The sequence below is a fragment of the Podarcis liolepis genome, assembly GCF_965112155.1.
Source record: "Podarcis liolepis genome assembly, chromosome: 4".
Taxonomy (NCBI): domain Eukaryota; kingdom Metazoa; phylum Chordata; class Lepidosauria; order Squamata; family Lacertidae; genus Podarcis; species Podarcis liolepis.
In genome coordinates, this window is record NC_139558.1 from 8,866,272 (window position 1) to 8,893,513 (window position 27,242).

General features: G+C 40.3%; 1 protein-coding gene across 11 annotated transcripts in view; it reads right to left on the reverse strand.

The window, feature by feature from the left end:
* DACH1 (dachshund family transcription factor 1) overlaps nucleotides 1-27,242 on the reverse strand; it is a 342,260-nt gene that overhangs the window by 150,092 nt on the left and 164,926 nt on the right. For 9 of the 11 annotated variants that reach the window (XM_083501200.1, XM_083501199.1, XM_083501197.1 and 6 more), the window contains exon 3: nucleotides 19,160-19,321. The exons of the other annotated variants lie outside the window; for them this stretch is intronic. In XM_083501200.1, coding sequence (XP_083357326.1) covers nucleotides 19,160-19,321 — 162 coding nt within the window. The remainder of the gene's footprint in view (nucleotides 1-19,159; nucleotides 19,322-27,242) is intronic. 11 annotated transcript variants of the gene reach the window in all.

Consider the following 27,242-nt stretch of genomic DNA (forward strand, 5'->3'; position numbering starts at 1 on the left):
TTTTAAGGAAGAGGCTAACATTAACTAGTAATAGGCACATAAAATTGATTTCTCATCCTAACCCTATGGTGGTCTAAGTTTTAAATGTCAGTCTTATTTCTTGTGGGTTAAGTGGTGTTAGTTTCTGATACTTTTCAAAGGCCCCGGGAGCATGTCCTAGAATGAGCACTGAGTGTATCTGAAAACCAAACAGAAGCCGGGAAAACATATTTTGAATATATAATTTATAAGATTCCGTCATCCCCCACCCCCCGTGACAGTGATAAGGAAACTGTAGGAAATGCCAGAGGGTAGCTCATGATGTGAGACCATGAGACGTCTAAAGCAATGCCAACCATCTGATTGAATTGTTCTTTAGAACAGCACCTCAAGGTATTTCAGTACTTGCTACAAAAGTATATTGGAGAAATGAGGGTAAAATCAAAAGCCGATTTGGCACCGGGGAACATCAGAAATAAAATTTAGTATTAATGGAATGTTTAGGTTTTGTCCTTGTTGTCAAGCCTTTTGCAGTGCAACATACATCTATTTTCTTTAAGCACCCTTAAAAGCAAATGTAACCACATCTCATATCTCTGATGTGGTATGAGAGGGGGGAATGTTTAAGCTAGTTAAATTCCCAACAAAAACTAATATATAGGCATCTTCTTCCTCAGGGTGAATAACGGGTGAGTGGGGGTGGCTTTCAATGGGGCTAAAGTTTGTGGGAAGGAAAACACTGCAACGCTCCCTTTGCTCTTGGTTCTGATCAAAAAGAGAGAGAGAGAGGTGCTATTTAAATAAGTTACAGTGGTGCCCCGCAAGACGAATGCCTCGCAAGACGGAAAACTCGCTAGACGAAAGAGTTTTCCGTTTTGGAGGTGCTTCGCAAAACGAATTTCCTATGGGCTTCCTTCGCAAGACGACAATGTCTTGCGAGTTCCTGCTGGTTTTTTTCCCTCCCCCCCCCTTTTTCTAAGCCGCTAAGCCGCTTATCAGCTGATCCGATCAGCAGATAAGCCGCTAAAAGCCGCTAAAAGCCTCTAATAGCGCTAATCCGCTAATCCTTCAATGGGCTTGCTTCGCAAGACGAAAAAACCGCTAGATGAAGAGAATCACAGAACGGATTCTTTTCGTCTTGTGAGGCACCACTGTACTTAGTGTATTGTCTAGTTTGGGCCCAACCTTCAAGGGGAAAGAGAGTTAACAGCTATTGTTACTGTATACGGCTGGCAGGGGTGACAACTTGAATAAAATGTTGGACGGGGGCAAGTAAGCCCCGCCCTGCATAATCAATCACATGATGCAGTGCATGCACACCATTTGAATGGCCATGCCCATCAACTGGGGGGGGGCAGCCCCCTCAAATATTTTATTTCGGGGGTGGGCAAAAACCACTCGGCCCCTAGGAGTTGGCTCCTATGATGGCTGATATAACTGCTGGCATATTCATACACTGTGCCGGTGCACACATGCACCCTGGCTGGACACATTTACACAGCTAAGAGAACTATGTGATGCTGTTTTTATGTCATTTCCCTGTGTGGAATTTAAGCAGTAACTTTTATGGAACTTTTAATCAAAATATGTGAGATGGGGGGAGAATGATACCTTATGAAAATAGTTATTGTAACTTTAATAACTTAGTGAGTCCCAAAGAATAACCAAAGAATACCTCGGGTTGAAGTATCTTTGGGTTGAGAGTTTTCGAGTTGTGCTCCGCGGAGACCCAGAAGTAACGGAACGCGTTTCGCCGCTCGCACATGCGCAGGTTTCACCACTCGCGCATGCGCAGACGATTAAAATGACGTTACATGCATGCGCGGAAGCGGCGACCCGTGCACGCGCAGACGCGGGTTGCGTTCGCTTCAGGATGCAAACGGGGCTCCAGAACGGATCCCGTTCGCATCCAGAGGTGCCACTGTAGCTAAAAAGCTAGGAATAAATCAAGTTGCCATGGTTAAAAAAGGCCTGGACATTCCTTAGTGGTTTTAACTTTCTGAAACCTTCAATGGCTCCTGTCACTGGATATAATTATTTCTGTGTTTATGCAAGCTATATATATAATTCCATTTATTCTGATCATTTACCACTTGTAGCATTTGGCCATCTACATATATTATCAAACCAAACATATTCTATCTCTGCGCTCTCTCCCACTCTGAAGTTCCATGTATACACACCATGGTTTTTTAACTACTCTTGAAAGTGACCCGCTGATACCCAAGCCTGACGTTTTTATAGTTTGTGTAGTAACATGGGGGAACTAAATTCACAATTGAATTACAGTGATGGGATAAAGGGTGGGTGGGTGGGTGGGTGGGTGGGTGTAAGGGGAAGGGGATATAGCATTTGATGTGGTCTCTCCACAATTAAGTAAAATTATTATGATTACTTCTGTTTACTTGCTAACTTACATCATTCTGCCAGTTTCTAAACCTGTATTGAAATGCCTTCCTGCTTCATCTTTGAGTCTTCTCAATGACCTTTTCCCCTTTTTCTTTTTTTGGCAGTACTTCCTCTACTTGGCCACTTCCCCTCTATTTTGATATATTTATGGTTTAAATATACTAGACCTGAGGTCTTGCAATGTGGCAAAAATGTACAAGAAGTCAAACGAAAGTGCATCTAAACTCCATTATTTCACTATTAACCCTAAGGCTGCAATCCTTACACACGCTGACTTTGGAGAACGTCCCACTGAAATCAGTAGGGTTTGCATTTGAGCAGGTATGTAATAGGATTGCAATGCTGGTCTGATGAAATTTAACAGGCGGCAGTTGTAGCTTCTTCTGATGGAAGGATAAAAATAATTATTCCAAGTGTTTGCATGACCAATAGGGGGAAGATATGATTAAAACAATTTCTATCCCGCTAGTGGAATTTGGTCTCCTATGCAGAACCACAACATCCTTGTCTTTGTATTCTCTTTCGTTCGTTCGTCCCTTTGCAGCGCAGATTATAGGCCCTAGCACACAAATGACCCCAAGGAAGTAAGTACATTTCTTGGCTGAACAATTTATCAACAGCTTGAAATGACAGGAATGGTGATTCAATCCTGCATCTTAGCATATCGGATGTAGGCCACATTCCTCAGTGTGTGGAACCCGGAGAGCGGGAAAGAAGTCCCTGTCGCATTTGCCCTTTCATAGAGATGGAAATATTATTAGAAAGGACATAAACAGACTAATTAAATCACAGCAGTATGGCCGAGATGACAGCTGGTACAGCGTGTGACTGAGCCGATCCATATCTGCAAGCAGGAGGCCCTTCACTTCCAATCCACTCGCTATTAGGTGCTCTCAGGCTTGCTGTGCAGACATTAAATAATAACATATCATTTCCAAGGCTAAAGTGACTTAAAGAAATAAAAAAGGGGATTTTCTAACCAAGAAATCTTTTGTGCCATAAGGAAACGGAGAGAGAATTAGGGGAGGGAGGTGCAAGGAAGAAAGGGAGAATCATTTACCACACAGTTCTGTTTTTGAGATAAAGATGTAATAATGCCATTACCTTTCATCAGCAGGATCCTTGAAAATCAACACTCTTTGCTTATCATGCTGTGAAATACAAATAGAGCTAAAGGCATGGTCCACAAGGCACTGCAGCAGCTATATTAACTAACAGATCTGCCCTTTGTGAAAGAAACCGTATCCGTTTCATTAGTGAAGACTCTAATTCAAAACTGTTGAAAATGAACTGCACACACTGTTTTAATAACAACATTCCTAGTCATTATCAAACTAGCAATTCTCTCAGTGCTGAATAAATGCAAGGGCCCATGTTTCCATTAGAACCTGCTGTTAAGAAAAACCATATTCTAAACCTTTCTGCCTCCCTTCCTGTTTGGTCTTTCAAGTGTCACGGCTCCCTACATCATTGCTGTCAAAGCTACACACACATTTCCCCCGAATATACAAAATGTTTATCCATCAACGTTTTTAAATATAGCTAATTCAACTATAGTCAAAGGCACCTGCAGAATGTGGCACAACTGCTCTCGGAGAATACTGAATTAAACAGACAGTTTGAAAATTACTTGTCCAAACCTTTCATGTAATTTCCACTGAGGGCAAACCTGTAAACTGGTGCAGATCACCAAATTATGAACTGGAACCTAGAAAGAAGGGTTCTATATCTAAGACCAAGAAAGATATCCCAGTTTGGGCATACACTTCTGAAGTACCATGAGGAAAGCAGGAGAGAGGCAGGGAGAATTATGGGAAGCTGGAGTGCATTTTTAAACTCATTGTGCATAATATAGAATGAATATCTAAACATTCTTAACGAAATGTTTGCAAGAAACCCAGTGCCGAATAGAAATTTAGAGAGCATCACCACCAGTTTCTGTGATGCATCACAAACCTTTAAAAACTTGAAATCATACTTTATTTTATTTTTTAATGCTTTTAAAGAAACATAATTAGTACCTAGATTAATTATAAATTAATTAGTACCTAATTATTAGTGGTACCTACAGAAATGAGTTAAAATGGTATCTGATTTTCAAACATGTTAAGGCACACACTTCTAACCTTATAACTAAAATCAATTGTCCTTTATGAAATCCACAAAGTTAATGGCTACTTTTCTAAGTAAAAAGAGCCATATGGAAAATGTTTGACTTTTGAGTCAAATAAGAACACAACACAATTTAAGTCATGTACAATTTATTTTTATTACTGTGAGCTTCCTACTGGGTCCAGGGACTAGCAAGTCACAGCAGGCACTGTGTCAAGCAACATATGATTTGTAGTTCCATTATTCTCCCCCCCCCAAAAAAAGCAACCGTAGGAAGTGGGAACCTTCAGTAGTGAGCCAGGCTATGTAGGAGAGGGTCAGAGCATGTAGTACTTCCCTTGCCAGCCCTTTATACAATCGAATTTCCCTTCCCTGGGGCATTTTTCCTACCCAGGAAAGATACAGGTCTTGGATTATGACTCTTCATGGAGATAAAAGCAACTTCCTAGGGTGTGATTCTGAGTGAGCCCCAAAGGGGCGATCCTCATTAAACGTGCGTGCAGAGAGGTGGAGGCACAGACACAAGTTGCTCCAATCAGGGAGTAGACACACACACACACACACACACACACACACACACACACACCAGTCAGACACCATGCACTTACACAATCCTGACTTTGACACCCCCACTTCCGCTGCTCCTGCTGGTGTGGAAAGTTAACTACTGAAAGACAGTGGCGTAGTGTGGAGAGTGCAGGGGGGGCCGGCCGCACCGGGCGCAACATCTGGGGACGCGCGCTCGCACTCGCAGCTCTCTCAAGTGCTAAAATCCACGGGTTAGGGGGCGCAAATTACTTGCCTTGCCCCGGGTGCTGACAACCCACGCTACGCCACTGCTGAAAGATGGTCCCTCCCTCTCTGTTGCCAAGCAGTAGTCATTCGCAGTTTTGCTTAGTGAACATACTCACCAGTCTACACTGCTGGTCACCTTCCACTTTAGGCCTCCTTGTCCTGTCCTTTGCTTTCCGTCCCTTTCCTAATTACCTACTACTTCCTTCTAAGACTCATATTTTTGTTACAAGTCTACTAACCCTTCCCAGGTAAGGCAGCGTTGCAGGCTGGTGATGCCTCTTCCACTAGACCCATCATAGGTTCAGGATGCTGGGGCTGCCTGGATGGCAAGGGGGCTTGGAAGCTCCCCACGCCAACCAGGATTTGGATCCAAGCCTGCCTACATGATTGGCCAATGACAGGCAGGCTTGGAGGGAGGGCCTGACGGAGCAGGTAGGCTTCCTTCAGGCTCACTCCCGGGGCATTTAAAGCGGCCTGTCCTGGTCCCGACACCTGGTCACCCTCATCAGATGCTACACCCAACAACCCCCTTTTGTTCATGCTGTGTCTTGGGTATTCTGACCTTGGTATGACACTGTTGGGTGTGTATTCGGTGCCAGGCAGGAAATTGTTCACCCGGCAAACTGGCTCCAGCCTAATGGTTTTGCCTACCTCATAGCAATTGTCACAACTTTGGCAGTTGGATTAGTCTTGGTTGAAGGGGAGCTTGTAGTCTCTGATTGCCCCTCCAATTGTGGGGCAACTTGTTAAAGGAGGAGGTTGCTTAAGTCCATATGCCCAGGCACAATTTCACAGTTAGTACCTCCCAGTACACTGCTATGACAAATAACGAGGGGAAATAAGATTGCTGCCAGGTTTATTAAAAATAAAATCTTTCTTCCTACATTATCAGAAGCCAAGTTGTTGAGCCCTGCCAAAGATTATGAGTTGAAGCTGAAACAGTTTAGAAAAATGAGGTTAAATCCTCACCCACTTTAGGTGACTGGAAGAAAACTGCACCAACTCTCTCTCTCACACACAAAAGAAAACAGAAGTGTCTTTTTTTCTACTCAACAATGTAATAATAACTAATCCAACATATTTCAAGCAACAATAACAATTCATTATGTGTAAAATTGTAGTACATTTTGTAGCACACTGTTGTACAACCCCTAAAAATATCTTAATACTATAACCTACTAGGAAATGCAGCTCTTTTTTTTTCACTGTACAGTAGTTTGAGAAATGTTCTGGCATGTTACAAAACTGAGAACAGCCCAGCTGACCAACATTACTGAAATGAAGGTAATACCAAAATCTGATAGTATGACTGACTAAATGTCAGCAGCAACAGGTGCAGCTACAGAAGCTGTGATATTCAGTCACCACTACCAGGAAAGGTTGAGGTGGGAGTTGTGTGTTTAGTGACTTAAATCACTATTTGGGGGACGGGGATACAAAAAAAATGAATTTGTAGGGTGACGTGCTACATCTCTGCAGAGATGCATGACTTGTAGTAGTTGTGCCAATGGCATCATCAACCTACATATCCTGTTAGTATTCTCTGTGGGCACACTTAAACTGTGAAACCTGGGCTAATCTTATCTCCTTGGCTACCCCCTGGCAATGATGGCCAGTACATTCATGAGTCCAAATTCCCGAGTTCTACACATCCCACACAGACTGCTATATATTTCATACTGAAACCCAACTGCATAAGTGGATTTCTATTGCACAAGTGGCTACATATCAAGGATTATTGTCCTATAACTTTAACTTTTTAGGTTCAGAGTTAACTAATGAGTTATGCTACTGCAAGCCAGAGGAAGGTCTTCTGCTGGTGAAATGGGGCTTTTCTTCCCCTCCCCTCCCCTTCATGCCCCCATACGCCCCTCAAATTGGGTCAGGGAACCCCCAGTACAGCGCATGGGGGAGGAGGAGGGGTGAGAGCTTCCCATCCGGCAAGCTGAAAAGCTTGCGCCAATGGAACAATCTCCTTAGTTGAATTCCTCCCTCAGAGTTTAAATTCCTTACACATCTGCTAAATAAGCAGGAGCAAAAGCAGTTCCCCACTAGAAAGAACTTGCAAATATCTGCAAATCCCAAAGCAGCAAGTCCAAAGCAAGTCTTGCTTGTCAGTGGGGAACCTTTTAGACTCTAGCATTGGGGCTTTCTTTGCTGCATGAAATATTCTAATAGTGCTTAGGCACAACACAGTGCTAATGCATTTGACTTGGGATTCGTTTCATCCAACCCAATATTTTGACAAATTTGTACCACACAATAAACACCTTTGTAAACACATGAGAAAAAATGAAACCCAGGTCTACTCAACACCAAATTTATAATTACTGGTAAGGAAAATAAGCATATGGAGAAAGCAAATTTTGGAGCATCTTCTTATTGGTTCATTGCAACTTGTGTGTGTTACAACCTGAAAATTGTCAAAGTAGACTTGTAGATAATAACATAATAAAATCAGTAAGATGTGTACATACATCATTGGCCACAGAGCTGCAGGGCAAGGATGAATTTGCACATGTCTGAACTGTGGTTCAAGCACAGGGAAGCTCTGAACCCAGGAAAAGTTGTTGGAATGATAATACTTTAAATATAAAGGAAGGTTTATAATCATTTGGTTTAGACTGTAACCCTAAGAGTTTTACTTCAAATTAAAAGCAATAAACTTACTATTTAAGGATAGGGTGGCAAATCTCTTGGAAGACTAATAAAATTTACATTAGCTTCTAATAAAGTATCATTTGAGTGAAACTTTGTCCTGAAACACTGGACTGTTTCTACTGTGTATTTTGCCTTTTCACCTCCCTTTAAGCTATGGAAGAATTGCACACTTTAATGGTTGTTGTGTTAGTCTGTTACATATTATTTTTTTTTTTTTTAAAAAAAAAGCAGTTCTGTGACATCTTAAATACTATGTTTTATGGCAGTGCAAGCTTTCATAGGCCAGAGCCCACTTTGTCAGATGATTGTTAGATTTATATGGCCTGCCTATGGAGAATTTCATCTGTCATTTGCAGTGAAACTGAAGCTTACAGCGTTTAAATATTTAGCTATTTCAGGGCACTTCCTTCCTTATATTTGCGGAGAAGAATCACACAGACTCTAATAGGATTTATCAAAGTAATACAATTAGTTAAGTCACATTTCTTATTATGGCATGCTTAAAATATCATGTTGCTATAATTGTCAGGACATCATTGGATACAACAACAACAATGAAAGAAAGCAGATAGATCAAAAATTATAAAACTATGGTTCAAATTTCTTGCTGAAGAAGCAAATTATGAAAAAATAGAAAGTAGCGCAGTGTTTGGATCTAACATAGAGTATTTTATAAATAAAATGGTAAAACGTTCTTGTTACGTTTCTTTGCTCCATTATGACTGGAGTTACAAATATATGTTTGGGCCAGAAATAAACTAAAGCTTTATTTTCGTACTGATCTTAAATGATACAAGGATTTATGGTAAGTACACCAATATATGTGCTGCTTCAAAGCCTAAATTCCACCACCCCAATCACACACACACCCCTAGATTATAACCCTTAGCAAGCAGCCTTAGCCAATTCCAATTTTTAACATGTCATTAATTCATTGTTTCTGGAGCTTCAATCTGCTGACACTACAAACTCAGTTTAGAACTGGGGAGGCATCTCACTTTTCTTTTAAATGCTATTGACTATCTAACACAAAAACACCACTGTTTCGCCAATCCTTTTATAAATTTGCTAATCACTGTTCAAATTATTATATCACAGTAGCTGCCTCACACTTTCCAGCAGTAAAATGCAAGGGAACAAATCCCAGAAATGTAAACACTACTGGCATCCGAAATATTCTTTACGTCAAATTCATTGCGCCAAATTCCTTTTGTCCCTTAAGTGAGCCTTTCATACTCAAAATTCTAAGAACCTGTTATCTGATGCACTATCCCAGGAATCTAGAGGCATTTCCACAGAATAAATACAAAAATGCATTTTTAACAGGAAAGTGAAACACTTAACATATAATGTGCTGCTCTAGGGTGTTTTGAGTACTGCTTTGCGAAGACTTGTGATAGCAGGTTTACCCATTTATCCTAAAACAGTGATAAAGAGTGTCTGAATGATTGCCAAATGCATGTCATATGTCGAAAGCAACTTGTGGGTAATGTCTTATTCTTCAGGTTAAATTTTTATTATCACAAGGAGAAAGCACTTGTATATCATGTCTAACTACTATGGCTGACATTTGTCTTGAGACACCCATTTTTTCTGCACAATGCAACTTTTCAGAAATGCAACTGAGCTGTGCATAACCAGTGTGTTTGCCCCTTTGCGAAATACCTGCAAAACCAGAAATGTAAAAGCAGCATACGTGTATGTGTACATACTCAAAACAACAGGAGGAAAAAGACGTTAAAGTATGTTAAGCAACGGCAGAAAAAAACCTTACGAAGTAACAATACTGCCATTGAATAGAGACTTTAGAAAGAGCACGCTCTGGCTTTTTCACCCTCCGATTTGGAATCTGCTCACAGTACTGCCAGCTTAACCAAAAAGGATTAACTCTCATATCCAACTGAGAACACAGATAATTCTCAGTAATTGGTAAAAAATGAAGATGAATGGGTCTGAGAGATAAGGAGCAATTAGCTCATCAGCAGTTACAGCTGTGCACTCAATCCGGATCCATCTCCTGAGTCTCGGCCCCTTTTAAAGAATCCAGGCAGGAGAAGCACGCAGGACACCTCCTCCTCCCCAAAATCAGTGGTGTACCTGCCCATCATTCTTCCTCTTCCTTCTTATTTCCTCACTGTACACGACACCTGTCATAGCATTCTATGTAAATTACTACCTCCCCTAGGACCTAAGTCTACAGCCAATCTTCCTTTTCAACTTAAGGAAGGGGGGGCGCAGAAACCAAATGACTACTGTAGACAGTCTTAAATTCCCTGTCAATCGTTTCATTATAGCAGCATCATCTGTTTGAAAATATAAGCAATTCCCTCATCTAATTATAGGGAGGATTTGAGGTTCATTAACATTGCCAAGCAAGAGATTCAGATGTGCAACCGCAGAGCTGTGCTCAGTGGCCTGCATGTGTTCTCTGTTTCCTTGTATTTGCTTTCTCAAGGACTCGAAGACTTTCTTTCCCCCCCGAAGCCATAAAATTAATTCTTCCTTCTAAAATAAGACACATGAATTGAGAGAAAGGAAATGACTACATTTTAAACTGTTCTGTTCTTAGGGGCAGCCACTTGAGGCAAATATTTTCTAATCAATTGCTTTGATACTCTTGCGCTGTCGTTTTTTAGAGCAAAGGATATAATAAGTTTAAGGAAGGCAAAAAAATTTCTCAGGCAACAGATCTTGACTTATCGTAAACATGCCTCTTACTGTTTTGAACGTTGTAAATTTCTGCAGATAAAAAAGGAAGTCTGGTGTGTCAAGAACACCACTCCATTTTCAACACATCTTGTGGTTGGCTGGTGGATCATTCTATCCAAGTCACTTACATTTCCTAACTAATGTGTTTAGAAACAGAGAACACTAAAGTCATTTCGATTGCTTCATTTCCTTAAAGAAATAATAGCAGGAGTTTTTAAAAAGTATAATTGCAGCTTAAACAATGAGATTTGTTTTTGGAACATCTGTTTTGAGATCATATTGTAAATGAACTCATTTCCTACTTTGCAAGTAATTTACTATTGTTGATCACTGTTTACAAGATATGTGGCTCAGTCATTAGGTAATGGCAAAGGTTCTTCACAGATCCTTGGAGAATGCTTTAGAATGTTTGCTCAGTATTATTCTGACATTAATGCTTAAAGCAGGGGGGAAATGGGTGATTTTCCCTTCCATATTGATAAGCCACCGTCCACAAAAATAGGTCATACCGGTATAGCATGCTTTCTTAAAACGTTCTTATAACTTTTTGGTCTCCATTTCTATCCTTTTCCCAATGAACATAGTCTGGTATTATACAGTGGTACCTCTGGTTATGAACTTAATTCATTCTGGAGGTCCGTTCTTAACCTGAAACCGTTCTTAACCTGAGGTACCACTTTAGCTAATGGGGCCTCCCACTGCCACCACGCTACCAACGTGTGATTTCTGTTCTCATCCTGGGGCAAAGTTCTTAACCTGAGGTACTACTTCCGGGTTAGCGGAGTTTGTAGCCTGAAGTGTTTGTAACCCAAGGTGTTTGTAACCCAAGGTGCCACTGTAGTATCTACACACACAAACACACAACTTCTACAGCTTTAAGAAAAAGCTTCAATTTTAAAACGCATGTTTTGTGTCATAAGAAGCTCTTTATGAAGGAGAAAATGATGTGTACCGGTACTTAGAATCCCATAAATTCAAGGCTACCCCCATTCTCTTTAAAAGCCAGAGACCGTGCTGGACATGTGACATCTATTGTATGTAAAAATGGAGCTGTCTCCAGAGCCAAAGTGAATGGGAAATCCCCACCCAGGAGCAACATGGAAATACCATAGCAGTCAACATTTATATAGCACTTCAGATGGTTCAAAGCACTTCAGATCCATTATCTCAGCAATCCTTACAACGATGCCATGAGAGGTGTCAATTTTATTATTCCGTATTTTAGATTTGGGGAAGCGGGGTGGGGAGGAGACTGAGACTGAGAAACTGTGTCTTCTCTAAAGCGAACCAGGGACTCGTAGTTCACAGCTAAGTGTCCTGGCTCCCAAAGTGAAGGCCCTCTATAGCAAGCCCAGGAAGTGATGGACTACATGGAATTGGCGGAAATGACTGGCAGAATCCGAGACCAGGGAGAAGAGTCGGTTTAAAGTGTATTTACAGAAATATTGCAAAATTAATGAATGTTAGAAGGATGCTGGAACGAAGTTACATGGCTTTAGCAGAAATGTGATAAAGAATTAAGTAAAAATAGATTGTTTATGGACCAAAGTGGAAAATTTAAGGTTAGACTGTCTTAAGATAAATTTTAGAACGAAAATTGAAAAAGATGGAAAAGACTTGCTGAAATAGCTAATTGAACTAGAATACAAAAAAGGGAGGTGTGAGGAGGTCGATGAAACAAGTATATGAGAGGTAAAGACATGGAAAGGTTGGATGTGTTTTTAAATGTTTTTGTTTGTTTTTTCTCGTTTTACTGTATTGTTTTTTGTTTTTTTGTTTTGTTTTTTTTATGTATTGTAAGGTATTGTTTTGTTTTGTTTAATTTTCTATTGTTCTTTTTTCTTTTTCTGTAACTTTCAAACCCCTAATAAATATCATATATATATATATATATATATATATATATATATATATATATATGCAGGTTTTGGTGTCTTCGGGTGTCTTCCCGTGTAAGAGTTGGGGTGTCTAGGCGACGTTTCGACGAGGTCTCACTCGTCATCTTCAGGCTGGTGCTTTCGGCTTCTTGTTACTGGAACAGAGCTCTGTTCCAGTAACAAGAAGCCGAAAGCACCAGCCTGAAGATGACGAGTGAGACCTCGTCGAAACGTCGCCTAGACACCCCAACTCTTACACGGGAAGACACCCGAAGACACCAAAACCTGCATTCCTGTACCCGTGAAAATCTACGAAAGCATATATATATATATATATATATATATATATATATATATATATATATATATATATCTCTCGCAAGCCCAGGAAGCAGCCTTCTACGGAGCCAGACCACTGCTCTATCTTATGCCATTCCGCCAACACTAACTGGCTGCCTGGCTTTGAGGAATCACAAGATTGGAAGGGATCTTAAGGGTCATCTTGTCCAAACCCCTGCAATGCGGCTGGGGAGGTTGGCGCCATGGCCAGAGCCAAAATAAGCCCTTACTGTAACAACTTCATGGCGAGCCCTGGCACCTTTTTTTCTAGAAAAAGGACATGGGGTATATGAGGGGAGGGATTCAGTGCCCCCATCATCCAAACTGATGATTTGCATTGTTAAGGATACAGCACTGATCACCTATTAGAGAATGGAAACAGAGAACTGATCCATGAAGGAAAACACAATGCTGCTTAATGAATATGAGTTTTACGAAGCACATTACACCTTTTGTACATGTGATTAGCATTCATAAAGGTGATCTGCATGTGGAACCTTGCTTCTGCACACAGATTTGTGTGTGTGCGCACGTGCGCGCGCGCACACACACACAGAGATAATAATAATAAAAATGGACACCTATATAACTAGTGAGTGGCTAGAATCCACATCATCAGATTTTGTTCTTGGGCTGACCTTTCAGATAGCATTCCCCCCCAAAACCTGAACAGCTCCAGCATGTTCAAGCTATTTTATCCCTATTTTTTGGGGGGGGGGTATTCTGGGACCACCTTCTATAAGGCCAGTTAAGGAAAAATATGAGTTGCACCTCTTTGGATCCCAGCCAGCTTATTTTTGCATTTGCATTAAAGAAATAATTACAGAAATAAAAGGCTTTCTACTAAAAATGAATGTGACCTTGCTCTTAAAGGGAGGCGGATCACTTTATAAGATCATACTCTTAAGAATAGTACAGCTTTGATGTCTGGCTTATGTAGCTGTTACTTTAAACAACCAGGCTAAAATAATTTATCTCTGCTGCATGCTCTGTGAGAAGTTGCCACTAAAAAGAATCCAGGACATTTTTCCTTCTTATCTGCAGTGTAGCTGGTATCAGCCAAGCTGTCACAAGACAGTGCTTGATATAAACAAGAGATTGCAAAGACATCTCAGTAATCAATATTAGGATGGCTACAGTATGGAAGCCCCAACCACTGCATATCATTTGTCTCAAGCATCTATTTCTATGACCAAATGAAGCATTAATTCAAATCATAAATCTATGGTGATTTAAAACTGGGAATGAGCACCTGCCTGCTTTAATGATTTATTTTGTACATTTCAGTAAGCAGAAGATTTGTCCATATGAACTGACAGGTCACCTTCAGATGCCAGTACTAGACTGTTTATCACCATGCAGACTAGCATCTCATCTTAGCAAGTAAATATTAAACTAAAAGAATGCTAGCTGATTGTGGAAAGGAGAAAACAGGTATTGCGGCTATATATTTTATTTAAGCCACACTTGGAGCCCTCCATGTGGATTTCCTGTTTCCCAAAGCTTAAAAGGCTGCAACAAAAAGTGGGGAGCTAAGAGAAGTAATAAATGATTAGTTTTTATTGTAGTTTACCTCCTTCAGATCATTTTATTTGGTGACTTTTCCCCTGTTGCTGCTATGATCATAGTGATTATGGTTATTTTAGAGTACCTACAGTAAGGGCTGTACCTAAAATAAAATACCAAAATACTCCAACTTCAGGTTTACTGTCTGAGAAAAGCATCCAAGATCAAAGTAGAGAAGGCAGTGCAATTTTAGAATGCCCTGGGTACCCGAGGACAGAGAAATGGCTTCCTGTTTGTGGAATTCTCTCCCCAGGAAGGCTCACCTAGCTCCTTTATTATGCATCTTTAGGTGCCAGGAAAAAATGTTCCTCCTCAACATGGACTTCTATCCCACAATGTGGTTGGGGGTGGTGTTGTGGGTTTGTTTTTGTTCTTATTGTGTATTTTGTGCTTTTATTTTGTGTTTTTATGCTGCGAATTTCCCTGAGATCTTCAGATGAAGGGCAGTATATAAATTTAAATAAACAAACAAACAGATCTCCGACCAGACTTTGCTCCTCCAAGAACTCTCCTTATCTGTTTTTCTTTGTTTTGCTGATGTCTAGAGGAACTGCAACGTGCTCCTCCTCGCTTGCTAAAGAAGTGACATGCTAAACATGTGAATTTGTATGTATGGATAGACTTGAAGCTGTTATGGGTGGTTACTGAACTAAGCCACTGTTTCAAAGCATTTTATGTTCAGGGAACACTTTTCACACCGATTTGTCTGCTGTGGAACCCCTGAATGTTTTGAAGGATGCTTGGGCACGTTTGCAGGGGTATGCTCAGACAATGTGGGGTCTCTGGCCAGGCACAGGGAATATTATGTGCCCTACAATACACCAGGAGCACCATCTCGTCCTCAGGATTATGGAGGCCCACCACTGTGGCACGGATGTGCAATGTCACATGCACACACCTGCATGTTGCGCCGCAATTTGACTCCTCTTCCTCCTCCTTTCCAAAGCCAGCAAGGCACCCTTTTCCATGGAGAGGGGCTCCGACTCGGAGGCAAAGAGACTCTGCCTCCGTGTCCAACCTCTCCCCTCTGGGAAAGGGTGCCTCACTCGCTGGCGGTGTGCGGAGTTGAACTGCCCCTCTTTCTGTGGCTGCAGCAGACAGAGTGACAGTTCAGCTCCGCACTCTGTCGTCAGCAAGGCACCCTTTTCCATGGGGAGGGGCTTGGACTTGGAGGCAGAGACATGCTGCTTCTGCATCCGCCCCCTCCCAAAGGGTGACGGTGGAGGGTGGAGCTGAACTGCTCCTCTTGGAGACAGCGCCACAAAGACTGGCTGGCTGCCTCTCTCTGGCTTTGCTCATTGACTTTGTGGGGTGTTTGGCCCCCACCACTTCCTGGAGTTGGCTCTTATGCAACAAACCCATCATTCCTGTGTTTGCACAACTACTAATCTCTCCACAAGACCATATACAAATACTGCCATCTGAATACTATGCTCAATGGTTCTAATATAGAGATTCAAGGGTAAAAAAAACCCACATTGATATGAACATCAAAATCTAACTGTACTGTAAACAGCGCTTCCAAATAAGCTAGCAATGACATTTGTACAGCTTATTTTAAACCCTGTCCTGTTTTTTTTTGGGGGGGGGGGAGTTGTTCAATGCAGGTGCCATTGACACTGTGCAGAATAATGGTTCCTAGATCTCTCATTGTTTACTGTGACAATGGGTCGTTAAAAGAGTCTCATTGTTAAGCACTGATTGATCTGGTTCTATTATTAGTTTGTATTCTTAGGGCTGCAAGGGGGGTGGGGCAAGCTGTATCATGGTGACAGAAACATCCTCATCCCAGAAGTTCCAAGCAGAAGCAAAAAAAAAAAAAAAAAAAAAAAAAAGGGCAAGCCGATCCGAGAAGAGTGATGGATGTGGATTAAGCATGCAGTGCGTTTGGGTTTAGATACGTTTGATGCATGAGAAATGTGGACTGGGCAGGCTCCAAATCACTTGCACAGTTGACAAAAGGAAGTGCAGCACAGAGGCAAAGGCCGGGTACTATCAAAAATACTGTTCTGTTCTACATTACAAATGGAAAAATATGTGGAGGCAGAGATGTACAGGTGAAACTCGGAAAATTAGAATATTGTGGAAAAGTTCATTTATTTCAGTAATTCAACTTAAAAGGTGAAACTAATGTATGATATGACCTTGCATGTCATGAGTCTATCTCATATATTAGTTTCACCTTTTAAGTTGAATTACTGAAATAAATGAACTTTTCCACAATATTCTAATTTTCCGAGTTTCACCTGTATAGGAACATGCTTGCAGACTATCGGGTTCTTCCATATGCTGCATTCGTCTCAGACGTGGATTCATGATGCAACACAGAGGCTGACAATTTTTTGGCTGGAAACATTTGTTGTCACCAGGACGCACCCCCCTTTCTCCTCCAGGCGGCAAGGTATTCTGATGCTCAGAAGGGCAGCACCATCTCAGGGTGGAAATCCCCAGCTGCTCTTTCAAGCTCTAAGCTTGGAGCTGGGGGAATAGGAGAAATCAACCCCCTCCCCAAAACAGCTCAGAGCCAGTGGGGCAGAGGCCTGATGTGCAACTTGGTCACACAGACCAGAAGGCTGGCCGGCCTGGGCTCCCAAGGGGTGTTCTGGGTTCACAACGCCCCTTGAGTGCAGAGGGCACCCCACACATTTCTAACACTCATCTCCAGCTTCGTGCTGAAGGGACAAGGTAGAAGCACATCCGATTGTCCCAGCTTGTAGTTCCAGGTTCAGGATCATTTAGCTAACCAGAACCCAGAACCAAAGTGAGGATAAGTGAGATTATGGATCCCTAATCCAATATCATCATTCTTCTCACCTCATCCTGGGGCTATTTAGACCAAGGTTATTAACAAAACTCTGTTCATTGTGCCTCAGACCCAGATTTATAGGGACAAAAATGCATGAAACTTTAAACACCAGTACCAAAGTATCAGCCACACTTGCACATGTATATGTGTGTCTGTGTGATAACTAATTCAGAAAAATAAAGGCAAGTCCAGAAATGAAGGAAATTGAGACTTGCAGAAAGCATGCTGGACTTTTAGTTCCATTCTTAAAATCTCTAAATATTAGGATCGTCAACCAATTCTTTTTGAGCAATTGCCTGCCTTTTAAATGAATTATCACTTAATTAAATGGCCATATTTATATATTACAAAACCCTCAACATGGATGTCTTTTTGAGATAGGAAAGAAAGTAAAAGAGAGCTTAACATTTAATCAAAATACTATGCACTGCTGGCAAGAAATGGCACCCTCGATAATAATGCCTTTTATATTTCCTACTAGAATCAAAATAGCCTCAAAAAGTAAGCAAGCCCTACTAAACCTGTCATTTTGAACAAGTCATTTTACTTTTGTCACGCTACATGTTAAAAAATAGAAGACGTTCTTCATACCTCTCCTTTTCTCAATTGCTTAAAGGCAGCATCTACCCGTTCTCCCCCTTTAAAAAATATATGGCGTGTACTGTGCTTCTTGCAACCAATCCCTGCTCATTTCATTCAGCCAAGAATACTATTCTTGTTTCTTTGCTGTGTGTTTTCCCTGCCCCACCCACCAGCACATACCCTCCTTTGAAACCACTTTTAGTGGTGACCATTAAACTTCTGTGTTTCTATCTATCTTCGCCATTCCCGAAACAGTTTTCCTAAGTGTACCTGTAGCTCCTCAACCCCCCGGGCCACCCCACCCCCATTTGCTGAAACATTAACAGAAAAAGGAAGGGAAAACTGGCCTCGGAATCTGCTGACATGTGCACATTTGTTCCTTTTGTTCTTGGGCATGGGTTAAATAATAAATATGTACAGGAAGATTCAGAACAAAAAAGTTGTCAAGTTGTCATCCTTAAGAATAACCTCAAAAATTTGCAGAATACAAAAAGAGGAATATATTAGATTGTCATGTCTGCTTTATGTCTACGCGACCTCTGCCATGTACAATGGTTAACAGCACTAAAACTCCGCTTTCAGTTCACTTACTTACATTTATCTCAGAGAGCAGAAGGGAGCCATTACAATGGAATGACCTTAAAAGCTACCATAATTTTAAGTATATTTTAGCAAAGGAAATTTACGACATGTGTAAACACATCATGTTAACCCTGCATCTTATTAGACAGAGAGTCGTGCTAATGGTTCCAAATATTTAACATATGGTGGGGGCAGAAGTTATCATTTAGGAATTTATCCATGAAAATTCAATACACAGTGGGTTGGATCCAGACTTAGTCAAGCTTAGGTCCACTCTGGGGATGCCTACATCTGGATCCAACCCAGTATTTCCAAACTTTGTTTAATGTGTTCGTTATTTCTCTTTCAGCACTTGTAATGGAAGACTGAAATACCCACCAGACTGTGCAGCCTAATGCCTGCATTTCATTGGTCCAGTTGAATTCATCAAGACCAAAACAACCTTGCACCAAATATTTCTCTACTTAACTTGGCTGGGATTGGGCTGTTGAGTGTTTACTTCCGGTAGGACAGCGGGATACTGTGATATTTTTCTGTTTCATATAACCCTACCTAGATTTTAACAATGAAAAGTCACCATCCAAATGTTTTTCTTTTAAATAATATAATAACGGGTCAGCAAAGAACCACATGCAAAAGTAATAGTCTTACAATAGTAGCAAAAACAAATAATGCAAGAATCAGTATTGTTTCTGTTATGGTATTACTTATATAAGAATTCTATTTTAGATCGGAAACTTACCCACACTAGAATTCAGATCCCCATTCTCAGACTCTGCTCCGTGCTGATTATTACTGGCATGATAGTTCGACATAGCTTCTAATTTAATTTTTTTCACCTTCATTGCTTCTGCAATGGCTGCATTGGTGGCAGCTGCTGCTGCAGCAGCTGCAGCTGTCAGACCTAAAAAGAGACAGGAATGGAACTAAATTAACTTCTACCAACTTTCCATTGAAATTGATACTCTTCTCGCATCATCTGCCACCAAAAGGAATTGACTAAGTTACTAAGAAGAAAATTCAGCAATACACAATTTGGTGTGCTACATTTTCCTCCAAATTTGTTTACAATACCAAATTCTCAATGAAGGCATGAGTTTTAAAAAGAAGAAGTCAGCTGTCCAAAATGTAACCAAATAAACTTAAAAGTCCAGAAGATTGCAAGCTGGGAATGGTTTTTCTGTCAAGTCCTGTTAGTAAAGCTGTCAAACTTGTGTTTTTATCCACTCAGTGGTGGATGTAAGCTTTGGCTCATTACCTTAAGAGAGTGCATGCTAGTTCTAAACCAAGAAATACAGTAAGAATTCTGATTTTGTTCTCAGGCACGAGACACGTTACGAAAATAAATTTGATTCTGTAACTTGTGCACAAACCAAGTTATTTGCTTGGGCTATACCTGTCTCCAATACCACTTTCTCATTTATGCTTCATTGCAACCTTTAAGTGCACCTTTTTCAATGTGGCCATCCATTCACTAACAGCAGGGTCCCAAAGGAGGTGTTTTTTGTGGTTTTTCCTCATTTGTATCATACTCTTCCTCTAAATCTCTGCCAATAACAAAAACTAAATTACCACTGTAAGACAGTCTTGTTTTGGCCATCTCTTAATGGCTATAGTAATACAAGTGTGGAGAAATGTCTATGTTGTGCCTAGGATCCAAAGTGTCTTCTACTCTTTGAGTGGAACGTTCTTCTGCTGCTAACTAATAAGAATGCGATTTTCTCTTTCCAAATGTAGCCCTTCATATCACACTGAAGCCCACTCTGGAAGCCCCCAACTATTAAGAGCTGATTTTCAGGCACTGCGTGCTGTACGGTGAGGAAGAATTAGAAAGGAAGGCCCTGCACAAACATGTCCTGGAGCCCAAGAACTCCCGCTCTGAGATAGAGGTGAATGGAAAAAGGTGCCTCTATTTGTCACTGAGACTCAAAGATACAACATGATGCCAGGGGTATGTCCCAGAAAGGGCAACATTTTGGTTGGCCACCAATGCCACTCATAATGTGTTGAACCCTGTACGTAACATATAGTCAGAGCAGTTTGTAACACAGCCCAGTCCACAACTGTGTTGCACCACAAAGCAAGAGGAGGATGTACTGCTAGCCTATACATCTGGCAAATCTGAGCCAATTCTGAAATCCATAAACCATATGGCCCACTAATCATTTGTCGTCCTGTGACACTAATGCGGCTGGCAGGTGTGGCTTCGATAGTCAGAAGATACAGGACTGCAGCACTTGTAGTGTGGAACTGAAGCGAAGGAACTGTAACTAGCCCAACCAGTTGCAAAGCTTCTGGATTTGGAATAGAGGAGTTCTATAAAAGCACACCAGCATGGACAAAAGGCAAGTTGTGGATTGTGCACTAGGTAATCATTACCCCGGTTTTTATTCAAACTCATATTGTGTTTTTCATGTTCTCTAGGTCATTTGGATAAGTGCTGCTTGCCATTAATTAAATTAGATGGAAAAATCAATATATGAGAGCAATTTTAAGATAAGCCCAATAACTACTCTGAATTTTTAAAAAAGTATTTCTTGTTTTCTCCTAGCATTTGTTCCAAAGAATTGTAAACAAGTGTGTAAAAAAGAGAGAGAAAAGTCAGCCTATTACAGTTGCAGGCAGCAGTTATCATTAATATTCCGAAATTGATAAGCTGTTTATGTCTGGCATTCTTCCTGCTGATTATTCAGTGAGACAGGCCACTTTATAAATATCTCATCACTCCAGCGTCACACAAATTTCATCGACAGTGCTCCTGCACAGCTATTAGCAATATGAATCTAACCATTACAAGAGGGAGGAAAAATCGAACATGTGGCATTAATACGCAGTCCTGGTTCCTAACCATCTGATAGGCAGATGGCGTAAAGTGGATTCTCCAGCTGAAATGAAGGGGCACATCATTTAAAACCTTGTTTGCATTCTAACTGATATCAGTGCCATATTGATATACATGATACATCATGGCAGTATTTGAACAATCTAGTTTGTTTCAGTCATAAATGTTTACAGCCTTGTTTTTTATCTTTAGAAGCATGTTCTGAAGCGCGTATTTTTAATTTATGAAATCTATTGTTTACTTCTGTGGAACCAGGAGATTAGCAAGACACAGGAATATGAAATTTCCGCAACCACCACAGAAGGATGAATAAAGTACAGGGCGATGTGCTTTTTTTTTTCTTTAATAAAGACCGTTAGTAGAGGAATTAAAAAATTAGCTGAGGCATTTTATGCATTAAATGCATTTATTCATTAAACCTCCCAGCTTTTCCCCCCATGTGACATACTTAGAAGTTTAATGCTTTAACACAGCTATTCATTTAAAGCTCTCACTGTGTACAATTAATCTTGTCCAACAATTTAATTCAAAAAGCAAAACATCAAAAAGTAAAGTTCAATTCAACAATCGTGGTTCTGAAGTAATCTTCCCTACTGCTGACAGTTCCTATAGACTCGTCGGGAAAAGTCTGTTCAAGGTGTCTTGTAAGACCAGGGTGAGCCTGAATTATAACTCAATTCAAAGCTCTTCAAGTCTTAGCAGAAACTCAGCTCTTAACCTCAGCCAGACACTGAAAACCTAAAGAAACACACACTGAATGAGCTCTTCTAACAAATCCCCTTCTTCACCACCGTGCTATCCAGCAGAACAATTTTCTCTTCCCTCACACATCTAGGAAGGCTCAGTGCTGAGATTCCAATTTACCAAGTTTGAAAAGGGATAATGTTCGGTTTTCTTTAATATTTTGTTTTGGCGACTAAAGTTCACTTCCAACAAAAATCTCCAAAAACAAAGATAATGCCTTTCTGAAGAATGCATCTGTGGGAATGTCTCCTCCCCAATGAATCTCTTTGAAGTAAGTATGTACTTACTTTGAAGTAAGCATGTACTCTATGATTCTATCCATAGGGCTCAGGGAAAGCCATTCTCAGTGATGATGCCACAATCTGCAGTTAGCCACCTAGGGAGCCCTGTCAAGCCACATCCTTAATGACGCTGAAGGCGCAGGGTGAAAATCGTGGTGGTGGTAGTGGTTAAATTCCACTGCTACTTTTTGAACTATTTCTGTTGCTTTCACTGTTATAGTCCAGCCCATCTGCTTAAACTGTTCTGATTTACTAGGAACAGGCTGTTTTCTGATAGCCGTCACTAATCTTTAGGATACAGGTGCTTCATTAACATTTCTTGAGTGAATGTAACATGTAGTTAGGACAAGTGGACTAAATAAAGAGTACTTAAAACCGCCTGTGAGATAGCTGGTCACAGAACTAGCGAATATAATATAGCATATTGGAAGTGGCGTAAAGATGATACTGATGAGTAATAGCGAAAGGGGTGGGTGGGGTGTTTTCTTTAAAATGAAAATGCGAATCACAAGAACATCCCTACTTTGCAGGGAGGGGTTAACTGTTGGAAAGTGTAGTTTGCTGGTTTCATCTCTTCCGGTTTATTGTAATTTGCGCATGGTTGAAGCAAAATTGAAAACTTTTCGTCTGGATGCTATAAACTCCCCTGTGCAAAGAAATGAATTTTTCCTGGGGATACCCAGCCAGATGGGCAGGGTTTAAATAATAATAATAAGTAGTAGTAGTAGTAGTAGTAGTAGTAGTAGTAGTAGTAGTAGTTACTAAATGTATGGAACTGCTCAATGATTGCCAGATATTCATTGAGGAAATCCAGCCTCTTTAAAAGCCCCAAAGCAGCTAAAGAATATCTAGTATTTTTCAACCCTGTTCCTTCGTCAGATGCTTTACCTAATTTTCTGCCCCACCTGCTGCAGCAAGTAGTTTTAATTTTGTCTCGCAGCAGGCAGGGCAGAAGAATGGGCACAGGGCTAAGGGATGGCTAGGCATGAGAATGCCAATTTGGGGGTAGGAGGTGGGATAAAAGCCAATATAACTCACCAAACTATTACTGCAGCAATTGCATCCACTATAACCAGAGTTTTTAAAGGACAGAGTCAGCTCGTCAGGTTGCTACTTGGTAATTTAGTCATGCTGCATAGCAACAAGTCCAATTGATTTTGATGTCACTTACTTCGAAATAACACTATTATTTCACAATTCAAATAGAACTAATTCTTTTTTTTTTCTTTGAAAAACCCTTCTAGAGACCTCATATTCAACTCAGGATCCATGTAGTCCCTGTGTAATGACGATCTAAATAGGCCATAGAAGACAAAATAATTTTGCTTTCGAAAGCAGATGATGACACATACGTATCTATGTGTGTTTCAGCAGAAAGTTGTATGTAATACAGAAAAAATAAAAAACCCATGCAATTTCAACATGACTAACTTTCTTTGGATCGAAGTTGATAGGTTTAAAATATTTTAAAAACAATTTTATCAATATTAAGATAAATTCACTTTCATGGAAATTAATAACTTATACTTCCATTTTTAGAAGTATGTAAACCTCTTAAAGATTAAGAACATTTTTCTTTCCATAGTCAAATTTGCTTAGGCTGAAATCTTATGCATATTTCCATAGCCCCAAGGAATTCAGTATAAGTAACTTCTGAGTACACCTACATAGGGCTGCATAGTAAAATTCATGACACTCGCAAAGTTGTTGAGCTTTTTGTAGGAAGTCCTCAAAATTGTTGAGCTTCTTTGAGCTGTTTCTACTGCTTTTTCCATCGCACTGCCATACATCCCATTTCCCCAGCACCATTTTTACACCCGAAAACCAGGACATGTCAGGAATTTTCATGACATATGGCAAGGCTAGGATTGCATTGTCGGTATATTTATCCATTTGCATGATTTACTTGACTGCTCTTCATCAAAACAATCTACGGCTGTTTACAGTACATCATGAAACAATAAAATACAACCATACCATTATAATAATGGACCTCAAACTTTTTCCCATTGACCACTTTAAAATTGCTTATGGTCATGGTGAACCACTTAAGTGTTACTTTTACCTGTTGTAATGTGGTGTGCTAGACACTGTATGTTTTTTTATTGCATCTTTATTGCTTCTTTTATTTCTTAGATTGTATATTATTGTTACAATTTGCATTCCCATGGAAAGCAAATCGTCATACAATATAAGAAATAAAAGAAGCGATAAAAGTGCAATTAGTGTGGACATACCAGACCATGTGAATGAAGCTCATAGAACACAATTTAGGAAGCCCTGCATTACAATCAATAAAACATTAAAATCAAAATTTACATACCATATTAACAGTCCAGCAGCAAGTAAATTAATATAAATAGCCTAGCACAAGCATCAAGCTGTCCCAAAGGCCTGAGTAAATAGATTACTCTTTAGCAAATGATGGCAACTCAGCATCAGTGATGTTCAACTCACTTCCAAGGGCAGAGGGTTCCACAAGCAAAGCACCACCACAAAGAAGGCCCTACCCTGTCAATTACATGAGTTAATCCAATATATACTTTGCATATCCCATATTTCTCTCTATCCAATATGCTACCCTTAAGGCCTTTCTATTAATTACACCCTATTGATTGTCACAGTGGTTCATGATGAGATGTTCTTACACTGATCTTCTCTTGTAGGGATGCTTATTTGCTGCTCCTGGGTTTCTTTTGTAGCATCCCTGCTTTTTTAAAATCTCACGCTGTAATCTTATGTACACTTTCTTGGTACTAAGGACTATTGGACTCGGTGGGCTTGCTTCTGAATAAAAGCACAGAATTACGGTGCTAGGCTGCAATCCTAAAGGTAATTATGAAGTAAGAAAATAGCACTGAAAATCAATGGCACTCATTTTCACTTTTTTATTTTAAAAAGTCTGAAGGAACATATCCAATTGCTTAAAATAACAAAACACCTACTACATATTTTCAGCAGGATCTTGTTTTCTGATTAGATTCAATGGAGTTTACTAAGTTTACCCAGATTTTAACTACATATAATATACAGAAACCACCAAATAAAAGACTACATTTTCTATGAAGAGTCTGAAATATTGCAGATGTGCGTACAGAATCAAAACAATTCAATTAAGAGTGTAGATTTCTTTTTAACAGTCATCTCTTCAAAAGCAATAGATTTTCAGTCCTCATTCAGTCTGTTGCATTATTCATTTCATGTGCAACCTCAAGCTGGACCATAAATTGTTACTTTATCTAATCAAAGGCGACTTAACTCTACAGAAGGTCAAAGGTTTAATTTTGTGAAGTATTATCTTACGCTATGAGTTTAACCGAAAAATAGAAGAAGAAAAACAGCCAAGAAACTGGTAATAAATGAACCTTTATAGCCTCAGGCATTGGTCTAGTTAATAAAGTTTCATTGAAGGTTTCTTTCAACTGTTACGGACAAGAAGGTTAAAAAAAAAACTTAAATTACAGCCATGTGTGACTTTTAAGACAGGAATTCTTTTTTATCTGAACCTCCCCAGCCTAGAAGTAGGACAAAGAAATTATCTTCAATTTCTTAACCAAAAATGCATGCTTTTAAAAAGATAAAAAAGTACAGATATATCTTTAAAATAAAATAAAAAAACCAGCAAAGGTCAACTTTTGAAAGAGAGAAATGCTACTTGCTGACAATGAATCTTGTGTACTGATCTTTTCAAGCCACGTTTCCTTAAAATGTGTAGGGATGCCTTTACCAATCTGTATGGAGACAAAGAACTGGATCACTTCCAAAAGGGAAGATTTAGGATGATTCTGTCCATGTTTCCTTAAATTCATTGGGACTTAATTCCAACTAAGTTTGCACAGGGTATCAGGGGAAATGCCATTTTGCCTTCACCAAGTCTTCTTCTGAATAAGCATTTATTTCTGGGATTTGTATGTCACACTGTAATATAAAAGTTCTCTGGCGGCTTACACCCCAGAATAAGATGCAAACGTCGTCCATGTGCATCAAAACACGTCAGCACCTTGGATTTAGCTTTCAATACAAGGCCTTGCTCAGGGTATAGTACAAATAATTTAGTCATAAATGTGGATAGTTCCTTGGGGATTATATAACACCTACCAGCAGCAGAACAGCTGTACATATGTGCGAGTCCATAAGCATCTAAAAGACAAACTCCAAAGAATGGTGAACATCATCATGACCCGCTCACTACTGCATGCGCAGAAACATAGTCTCTATCTGGTGCTACAGTTCGTTTGTTTATGTTGATGTCAAGCCTTAATGGACTTTCCTTTTTTGGCACACTTTCCAGTGTTTCAACTTTTCTTTCTAATGCACGGACAGGCTATTATTATTATTATTATTATCCGACAAAACTTAAGGTATCATACATCTAAAAATAAAAACTGCTAAAAACATGGAGAAAATGCTCATTAAAGACCAATTAAACATTGACAGAATTAAAGCTATGTAAAACTATGCACAGTTTTAAAAGAGCTTTGGACAAAGGTGGGGGATCTCCTTCCTTGGAGATTTTGAAACAGGTGGCCATCTGCCAGAGATGCTTTAGCTGTGATTGTTGTATTGCAGGGTGTTGGACTACAAGACCCTTGGGGTCCCTTCCAACTCTACAATTCTATATAAAGGTAAAGGGACCCCTGACCGTTAGGTCCAGTCGTGGCCGACTCTGGGGTTGCAGCGCTCGTCTCACTTTATTGGCCAAGGGAGCCGGCGTACAGCTTCTGGGTCATGTGGCCAGCATGACTAAGCCGCTTCTGGCGAACCAGAGCAGCACACGGAAACGCCATTTACCTATTTATCTACTTGCACTTTGACGTGCTTTCGAACTGCTAGGTTGGCAGGAGCTGGGACCGAGCAATGAGAGCTCACCCCGTCGCGGGGATTCGAACCGCCGACCTTCTGATCGGCAAGTCCTAGGCGCTGTGGTTTAACCCACAGCACCACCCGCGTCCCTATAC